Genomic DNA, 10,293 nt, shown 5'->3' on the forward strand with positions numbered 1-10,293 from the left:
GGGAGGGAGGGGGTAGGAGGAAGAGTAGGATTGGGAGGAGATGATGAAGGGAGCTACAATCGGGATGTAAAGTGAACAAATTAAAACAAATTGCCTAATCTTATTCTGAGACAGGAATTTGTACGGGTTGTATTTCTAATAACACACATTCCCCATACACAAGAACATGAAATGTGTCAGATTATACTGGCAGTATATCAGAAAGACTGTGGACTAAATAAAAAATCCTAGCTTGAGGATCTGCTATTCTATCATAAACTGAAAAAATGGGCTAAAAACTTATAATCATATACATAAAACGATTTATACTATAGTAATAATTTTTATACTTATAAAATACTCTGAAGGCATGACATTAGATTTAACAAATTTTATCTATTATTGTTTTGCTTTATAAAAGGGAAGAAGGAAGAGAGAAAAGAATTCTGAAGAAAAGTCAGTAATGCCTGTCAATTTTAGGTATTGTACATTCTGAAACAAATAGTGCAAATTTCTCCCATTAGCTAAATAATAATAACCAAACAAGACTCTTACACATGAAACCATTCAACTGTGGGCTAATATTAATTTACTGAATTTGAAATTACAATACTAAAAAATCTCATGAAAATAATGATAGTAAATATAACAGTTAACATATTCTGGTTATATAGTGCAGATTAATAGTTGACAAATTATTTTGGAATTGTATTTGCATACTGTTAAATAAACATACCTAGTGATTTAAAGACTAATACTTTATATAAACATTTTCATTTTCTATATTTCATATGAATAGAATTGTTTTAATGATGTGAAATTAATGTGCTATAGAAGATGAAGAATTTTAAAAAATACTACATGTTTTCAAAACTTTCTTAACAGCACTTACTACCTCCTTATTTCTCAGGCTGTAAATAAAAGGGTTTAACAAAGGAATTATTATTGTATAAAATACAGCCACTGGTATATCTTTATTACCATCTTCAGATGGTCCAATATACATGAGAAGGCAGATGTAGAATATTGACACAGAAAAAAAGTGGGATGCACATGTAGAAAATGCTTTTCCTTTCCCATCTTTGGATTTCATTTTGAAAATAGTGAACAGAATGCAGAAATAAGAGACCATAATAGTGGTAATGGTAAAGACTTGAATTGGCATTGAAAAAATATATATCATTAGCTCATTGATGAATGGGTCTGTACAGGAGAGCCTATAGAGTGGAAGAATATCACAGAAGAAGTGATCAATTCTGTTAGATTTACAGAAATTTAACCTTAACAGGCAGCCTGTATGAATCATGGAATGCAGGTTGCTGGCTATGAAGGTGCCTATACTCATCTGAAGGCAGAGCTTTTTGGACATCATGGTGTGGTACTGCAGTGGGTTGCAAATGGCCACATAGCGGTCATAAGCCATGGCTGCCAGGAGAAAGCAGTCTGCGGTTTCAGCAAGACAGAGAAAATAGAACTGTGCCAAGCATTCATAGAGAGAAATCCTTCTGTCCACAGAAAAGAAGTTCTGCAGCATCTTGGGAGTGATGGCACAGGAGCAGCAGGAGTCCATCAGAGCCAGGTTGCCCAGAAAGATGTACATGGGTGTGTGGAGACGGCGTTCCATGTAGATCAAGAGTACCAGCCCGAGATTCCCCACCATGGTGATCAGATAGATGGTGGAGAACACCAGGAACAGCAGGGTCTTCAGGTCTGGCTGGTCTGTGAATCCCATGAGGATGAACTCTGTTGTCAAAGAGTGATTTGTCTTCATCATTCCTGATCTGTTCTGAGACACAATTATAAAGTAATTCAATTGCAGTTACAAGCAGAAGGTAGCTAATTACCCAGCTCTAATTACCACATCAATGTATAGAAGAACCTCATCACATCCCACGCTGTCTTCCAAAAGTCACAAACCAAGGATGGGATACTTTGTGCATTAGGGGCTGTCCTGAAATGTCTGTGAAGCTTCTAGAATTGAATGTTCTAGCTGTGTGATCTAGCCTCTACCAAGAACAAATCCATGGTCTGTAGTTTGGCATTTTCCAACTTGAAAGAGTCGTACGGTAACAATCTCCAGGCAAAACCATTCTGAGTATTGTATTATGGGATTAAAATAATGTTGAATCTCTTGGATCTAGTGGAGAGTCTAAAAAAAAATCTACACACAATAAAGGTTAAAGTGGCAAAAAAGAAGTTTCTTTGGCTTACATTTTCCCCAGATAAAGTCAAAATTTGGTAGTTTCAGAAAAATCTATTTAATCTTTAAGGCAGGGTAAGAATATATAGCACCATTGTATCTTCTTATTTGAAAAAACTTTTTTTTTTGTTTTTTTGAGACAGGGTTTCTCTGTCTAGCCTTGGCTGTCTGAGACTCGCTTTGTAGACAAGGCTGGCCTCGAACTCACAGCAACCCACCTGCCTCTGCCTCCTGAGTGCTGGGATAAGAGGCCTGTGCCACCACGGCCAGCTGAAAATCGCCTTTATACTCTTTTTGACATAGTCCATTTCCTACTCGTCTCATCTGACAAGCTTCCAATGAAGAGACTACTCTTTAATTGTCCAAATATCCTAACAGTTTGGTCTAGTTTTAAGCCTCTTGTAGGTGTAATTAACATGAAACTTTGTGACAAAGTGTCCAATCACAGTTTAATTATTGCTCATACTAAATACCCAACTCCTGTATTTCAAACTGACTCAGAAGGAATCAATACTTTCATTTTTATTAAGTTTGTTAAAGGATTTCCATTTAGTTGATTATTTAAATCTATAAAATTATCTGTTTCTAGTCTGCTATATTTTGGAATTCAATGATCACTCTAATTTATTGTGTACTGTTATGTGTGGCCAGTATAACATTGTAATCTTTCAAGTGCAGACACAGTGTGAACTTTAAAGAGTGATGCAATTACCTTCTTTTGATCAGAAATAATAAAAATCCCTGGGCTTAACAAACTTTAGGTAGAACATTTTGGAGATGATTGTACAGTAGTTATTCTGCATGTGTTTTCATTACTTCATTTTAATTAACACACAGATAAAATCATTACATGGCTTGTCTAAGGGTATCCAAACCATTGACATTCCCAGGCCCCTTACATGTCATTGAGCTTCTGTATATTTAAAATAACCATACTGAAGCAATGGTTCTTTGCTTAGAATTTTACACTTTCCAAACCGCATTTTTTTTAAAAAAAATCACATTTTAATTACTAATTAACTGACCTTTCTTCTAAACTGAACGTAACATTATTTTTGCTAATCATTCACAGATAATATGACAGTTTTCTGTAGTTTTTCTACTAAAAGATATAATCAAATGAAATAACCATTTATATTTGAGATCTATAACATTTCATTATATCATTTTGACTTGAAATATTTTGAAAGGGTATTTGAAGAACTGTAAAATTACTAAATTTTATTATTTTACCACAATATAATGAAAAACCGACTGGAAATACTTAGCTAGTTTTCAAAAGTCTCATTTTATTTAGAAGATCTTCAAGAACATAACAAGTAAAAACTCATTTTTTTCTTCTCCAGTATGAAATACAATTATTCCCCTGAATCAGAAATCTATTTTCCTGTACATATTTACATTATTTTACAGTGTAATTAATATCTTACCTGGATATTTGATGAAAAACTGTGCTACTTTTGATCTCAGATTGAATGATCCATTTACTGTCTCATATCTTGTCAGGATATAATCAATTTAGAGACACATGAAAATTAAGTAGAATTTTTAAAAACAATAAAAACTCTGATGTGTTTCTGTCATCTCTTCATGTTTGTCAGTAAAGATCCACCCTCATATTTGAGTTCACAGACCCACATTTTGTATGATTGGCACAAATATGATGTTTCTTAGTTTTAGAAAATTATGAATAAATACCAGGTCTTTAAAACATTGGGGAATAGATTTGAAAATCTATGACAGCCTCTCTACACATGGGTCAATGATGTTAGTTAAGTTAGCCTCAAGGCAGAGTAAAGTTCTGTTGATTCTAAAGGGAGTTTCTTGGCATTGGTGTTGGGTGTTTCTGCAGGGACTCTCTGCGAGCCCGCTTCCCAAATCACCAGGAAAAATCAAACATAATTAATTGAAGATGGCCTGAAAAAAAATGAATGAGGTTTAGAAGATAAATCAAATACCCATGACAAGGGTCAACTGGTAGATAATTTTTGTTTGCCCCAAACTAGATTATACCATCATCTCTTATTTTACATAGTTGACAATTACAATGGATTAAAAATACTATCTGTATATGAATCTCATGAAGTAACAGCTATTAGAGACACTTGGATTTTTGGATAAGAGGAGAAAATATGATTCAGTGAACCTGAATCACATTGATTCCTCTCCGTACCTACAAGGCCTCTGACCACACCCTACAGATCCATCTTCTGAAACAACTCTTACATTATGTTCCTCCTGACACTTATGTGACAGAAGATAACCATCATGAGTTTGTAGGCAATGAAAGAAAAGAACATGGCTCCTTTCCATCTTGTCCCAAGCTCCCCGACTAGAGAGCAAAGTCATTACATAATTCTTTATAGACAAACTGCTGTGTTTTGTATTTAAAATGGGATTGTACCTTCTCTTGAGTGGAGGAAACTGGGTACAGAATGATAAGGACTGCATGATTCCACTTGTGGAATCCAAAGAAGGTGATGTCACAGAGGTGAGAGCACAGTGCTGGTCACCAGAGGCTGGTAGAGGGGTGTGAAATAGATGGGGAACGTTAGGTCAACGGGCGATGAGTTACAATGTGAAGGATTGAGGAGCTCTATTGTGCTATTGTAGAATAGAGTGGATACAGATAGCAATACTGTGCTTTAAGATTCATAACGTGGAAAGGAATTGGAAGTTTTAATAAATGGAAATGCTCCTGAGAACTGGGCAGCTACAGCCTTTATATAGGGCTTCCTAGGGGGCGGAGCTTCCAGGGGAAGGTATTTTTTGGAGTGTGGATTGGTGGGATTTCAAGCCTAAACTGGGGGAAGCTCAGAGATTGGTGGGATTTTGTCCAGAGTTCTCACCCCATATTAGCATAATCTGGTTACAGAGGTCTGGGTTGGAGGGGCTGGTCTGCTGGCACTTTCTCAGGCAGAGGTCTGGCTAATTTTCTGCCTTGAGGGGCAGTAAAGTTTGCAAGGTGTCCAAAAATTACAAAAAGTCCATTGTGAAGGCAGTAGGCAGAAGCAGGAAAGGTTGTCATCATCATGTACAGCTCCTCTGGTGTTGGTAGCAGGGTTTCTGAGGCAGGCAAGTTGTCAAGTTTTCATAGAGCAGTCAGCCAAAACAGGAATAGTCACCACGGACAGCTCCTGATGAGGCACTGACAGGAGCTGCCTCCATTTTGTCTCCAGTCTCTACAACCCCAGGTTAGGCAGGAAGGACTAAATGCCCTGAGGCAGAAAGGAGGACTGGCAGCTAACTACTTTAAGTTTTAGTGGCCCACTGCTCAAGGGCTAAACCTAGGTCTTGGTGGTGGTGGTGATAGTGTGGACTGAAGGACTGAGGAGGTGGAGTGGGGCACAGTGGCCTCTCTGCAACTTGGGGAAAATATCCTGTCACAAGGTTGGGGGTGGAGGTGGTAGTGTTAGGCACTCTGGGTGAGGCAGCAGTAACCTTGATGAGCCAGAGCCACAACAACGGCAGCAGTAGATAAATCCTTACATGAGTGTGTATATGTGTGTGTGTGTGTGTGTGTGTGTGTGTGTGTGTGTGTGTGTGTTAGTGTGAGTGTGCCTCCATCTCTCAGGCAATATCACCATCGGTCCTTGTTGCTTTGATCTGGCCCCTGCTGCTCTTGTGGCAGAACTCCTACAACTTGTCTGTCACATGGGGCTTGTCCTTGTGGCTGTATATTCACTCTACTCATGTGACTTCTCTTAACCCTTAGAGTATAAATTGCTCTGAATAAAGTTGTGCATTGCATAACACTTTCTTCCACCTCATTTATCTGCTCCATTCTCCCAAGTCTCACAGTCTCAAGAGCAGTAAACATTACGGAAACTCCACTTAAGATTCCTTTAAACTTTGGGGGTGGAGCATGGGGAGTCAAATGGAAGAGTTTGGAGATAGAAGGACCTAGAGGTGACAGGAGTTCCACAATAAGAACTTCACAAGGAGTTCTACAGTGGAGCCATCAAATCTGGGAAGAGGATGAGGTGCTACAGAGACTGACGTACCAACCAATGACCATGCACGGTGAAGGCCTAGACTCTTTGCTCAGATGTAGTAGATAGACAGCACAGTCTCCTAGTGCGTCACATAATATGAGGAGTTGTCACAGGCATGACAAGTCATAGGGGCTTTGCTTGACAAAGTTCCAGAGACCTCCAACTGTACAGCATGATCTCTAGACATTCAGAACAGCTGTTGAAGCTTTGATTGACAAAGTTCCAAAGATCTCCAGTTGATAGCTACTGCCCTTAAATTAAATAACTTGGATGGTCCAGGTGTAATTTTTGTCTAAAAATCTGCCTTTTCTCTTAAAACTGTCTTTTGCTCTTTATTTCTCAGCCCTAATGAAATTCACACAGGGAAAACTTTTCCCAGAAAATATTGAAAGAGGGCATCTGGCCAAAGGCTTCAGACAATGAGAGAGTTCTTGGTTCTGTGTGCAGTCAGGCAGAAACTTTGGAAGAAAGTTAGGACCTTGACATAACAGTACCTAGGTAGATACTTTTAAGTGGAGAAAATGTTCTTTAGAATCTGCTTGGAAAGCAATAGAAGGCAGGCTTGGGACATCATGCTTTACAGATATTTTATAATAGAGGACTCCTTGGCAGTTAGTCTAGGCTTAGCTAGCATACCTGTTGGTTTGGGACTGGAAGTAAGTCAAGTTTTTTCTTTATTAGAGAACATTTAGCTCAAGCTATGTTGCTATGACAATCATAAACACAATGGCTTTAGCCTAGGGAAATTTATGATTGTTTAAGAAATAATTAGGTTATGCTGACCATTGCTTGGATGTAGCTTATATAGAACTGTTTGTATTTCCGTATTAGACTGTTCTCTTGCTCTGTTGATTTTTTAAATGTTCTATTGATTTTAAAAGATGAGAAAAAAAATCATGATGTAATCTGTAATGAAAAAATTGAACTTCACTTTAAATAAAATACTGGGGTTAGCCCAAGGAGTGAGAGCAAGTAAAACAGAACCAGCCAGCCAGTATGCATGTGAGAAAGACAGAAAAATAAAGTTCTTCTGGGCTTTAAGACCTTCAGTTTGTAGGGCACATGGCTGGCTTTCCAGCATTTCTCTTTCTTCTATTCCTCAGCCTCTCCTCAACAGCTGGTTCCTATTATAGCCAATTGGTCCCACAATGGTTTGTTTCCCTTAACCAGCTGTTCACTGCTTGCTTAATTCTCCCTGAGGCAGATCCACCAAGACTTTCTCTTTTCTCCTCTTCACTGTTCCCTAAGCTGGTCTACAGGAGCAGCAGGGAGTAGGGACTAGTTTTGTCATGGACTCTGGCCTCCACACATCAATCACTTTCTCCTGGTGTGGCAACCTTGCCAGAGCACAGACAAGAGGATTCAAGAAGTCCAGGTGAGACTTGATAGGCTGAGGTCAGAAGTTAGGGGAGGAGGGCTCCCCTTTCTGAGGACTAGGGTAGGGAGGGAGGGAGAATGGAACTGGGAGAGATTTGGGGGGGGGCTATAATCAGGATGCAAAGTGAATAAAAGTAAAATTAAAATTAAAAAATGGAGAAAAAAGGGTTCCTTTATATCAGTATATATAAATATTTTAGGAGCATTATATTAGTTGGCTTCCTTACAGCATTTTCAAAAGTGTTTATTGTAGTTGACTTCCCGTACTCTGTTCTCTACCCTGCCACCATCTTCTACCTACTCAGTCTTGTCCCATTATTCCTCATTACACTTTATGCTACCTAAATTCTATTCCCCCTTCTTGAAATCCCAGCCCTACTCCTCCTTACTAGTTTTCTACCTTCTATGGGCACTCAAATTCAAATATACACATTCAAAGATTAAAATCTAGCATCCACATATGAGAAAGAACATGCGACACATGTATTTATGGATCTGGGTTATTTCCAGCTCCATACATACCTTTACTTGAAAATTTTCCAATTTCATTTTTCTTATAATTGAACAATGCTTTATTTTGTTTATGTACCATACATTCACTATCTGCTCTTAAGTAGATGGATCTATAGGTTGGTTCAGTTTTTGTGGTTCTTGTGAGTGAAGTTTCAATGCATATCAATGAGCAAGTATCTATATAGTAGGAAAAGTAAACACCAAGAAAAATATAACTGAATTAAAAATTTGAGCATGTGTGGTGGTTTGAATATATTTGTCTCCCATAGACTCATGCGTTTGAATGATTGGCGCATAGGTAGTGACACTATTGGGAGGTGTGGCCTTGTTGTAGGAAATGTGTCACTGTGTGAGTGGGCTTTGAGGTTTCTTATGCTTATGCTCCCCTCAGTGTGGAATGAGAGTCTCTTCCTGGCTGCCTTCAGATCAAGATGTAGAACTCTCAGCTTCTCCAGCACCATGTCTGCCTGCACAGTCTTATGCCTCCTGTCATGATGATAATGGACTAAACTTCTGAAACTGTAAACCATCCCCAACTAAATGTTTGGTTTTGTAAGAGTTGCCTTGGTCATGGTGTCCCTTCACAGCAATAAAACCCTAAGACAGTATGGCACTAAAAAGAAATTTCTCAAAAAAAAAAAAAAAAATATATATAAATGCTTAGCCCGCCACCTTTAAATCCAGCCTCTCTCACAAAAAAAGTGTAGACATGCTTGCACTAGTCACATTTCAGTGGCTGTGGCATAATTCCTGACAAAAGAAATTTAAGGAAGGAAATATTTTTTCCTTGAAGTTTAAAGTGATTTCCACTTTTATTTTCCTTTAAAAATGTTATTTCTTATTTTTTAAACTTTTTACTGATTTTTTTTTTTTTTGGTGAATTTTACATAATACACCCCAATCCCACTCCTCTCCCTATCCCTCCATACCCACTATCTACCCTTGCAAACCCCTGAAAGAAAAAAATAAAAACAACATTAAAAAAATAACATAAAAAAAAAAAAAAAAACCCTCACTGTGGAAGCTACAGTCTGTCACAGTGTGTCCCGCAGTATAATCCTTTTGCCCAAACAGTTTGACTTGCAAATGTTTATATGCAAAGTAACTGCAATGTATCATTAGTGTGGTTTGAGGCCTCTGGCTTCTGCTACAGTATCAATACTGGATATCATCAGAGCTTCTTTTGGATACCCTGTTGTTGCCTGTGTTATGAAGATCTGGCAGTTTTGGTTCTGCAGGACCAGACCCCTCATGCCTTCCAAGAGTTCATAGATGGAGTAGATGTTGGAGTAGGCCAACTCAAAGCCCTGGATGTAAGGCGCACCCGCACCCAGTAGTGGCGACAGCGGCAACCGCTCCCGCGCGCGTGCACAGGCATAAGCTCTCCCAACGTGCCCCTCCCGAACAGGGGTATGCAAATGAAGTATTCTGGAGCTGCCCTCTCAGCCACGGGCATGCTAATGGGGCATGCTAATGAGGCATCCAGATACGACCTATGAGATATTGACACGACACATACACAGAGCTATTTAAGTGATATGCTCCCGGGCATTCGGGGTCTTTTGCTTCAGCTTCAAGGGCGCTCCCAATAAAGCGTGATTGAGAAGAATCCTGGTGTCTGCGTCGTTCCTGCCGGCGGGAGGGCACGACACCTGGATCTAGGCCTGGGTAGTGGCTGAGTTGTTCAGCCTGCCAAACTTTCATGTGCCCATGCCACTGGGGCACAGCTTTCTGGCTTTTCCCAGGTGAAGGATGGGTCAGCTTTCCTCGTTGTGGTGACCAGCAAGAGGTGTGATTGGCTCTTTGCTCTCATGTTACCTAGGCAGGCTTTCCCAAAGCCATGTCCCTAGGGCCAGCTATTCAGCACGGCTCTAGCTCTCACAACCTCAGAGTCAATTCTCCCACGGCCGAAAGCAGGGCCAGCTCTACTGAGATGCCCAGGTGAGGTGTAGGGCTACTTTCCCAAGTGCTGAAACCACTGAGGGGCTGGGCCAAGTCTTTTTGAGCCCATGCTGCCCAGGCAAGGAGTGGGGCCAGCTCAGCTGGACAAGAGTGAGCTAACTCTGTGAAGCCCTCAGACACCCAAGAAGATGGTTCCAGGAGGCAGCCCAGCTCAGGTCTTCAGTGGTAACATGGGCCACAATCATCAACACTGTTCCCTGCTGATGCATGATCATGGACCCAGAGATGGCCTTTAAAGATAGCACAGTCTGAAGCCAGGCATGGTGG

The 10,293-nt window shown here is 39.8% G+C and overlaps 1 protein-coding gene across 1 annotated transcript; it reads right to left on the reverse strand.

Moving 5' to 3' along the window:
* Positions 1–826: 826 nt before the first annotated feature.
* On the reverse strand, positions 827–1,753 carry LOC127192782 (olfactory receptor 181). Its single transcript, XM_051150094.1, has one exon. The coding sequence runs from the start codon at positions 1,751–1,753 to the stop codon at positions 827–829; it is 927 nt and encodes a 308-aa protein (XP_051006051.1).
* Positions 1,754–10,293: the final 8,540 nt, after the last annotated feature.

This window comes from Acomys russatus, chromosome 8 (assembly GCF_903995435.1).
Source record: "Acomys russatus chromosome 8, mAcoRus1.1, whole genome shotgun sequence".
Lineage (NCBI taxonomy): Eukaryota > Metazoa > Chordata > Mammalia > Rodentia > Muridae > Acomys > Acomys russatus.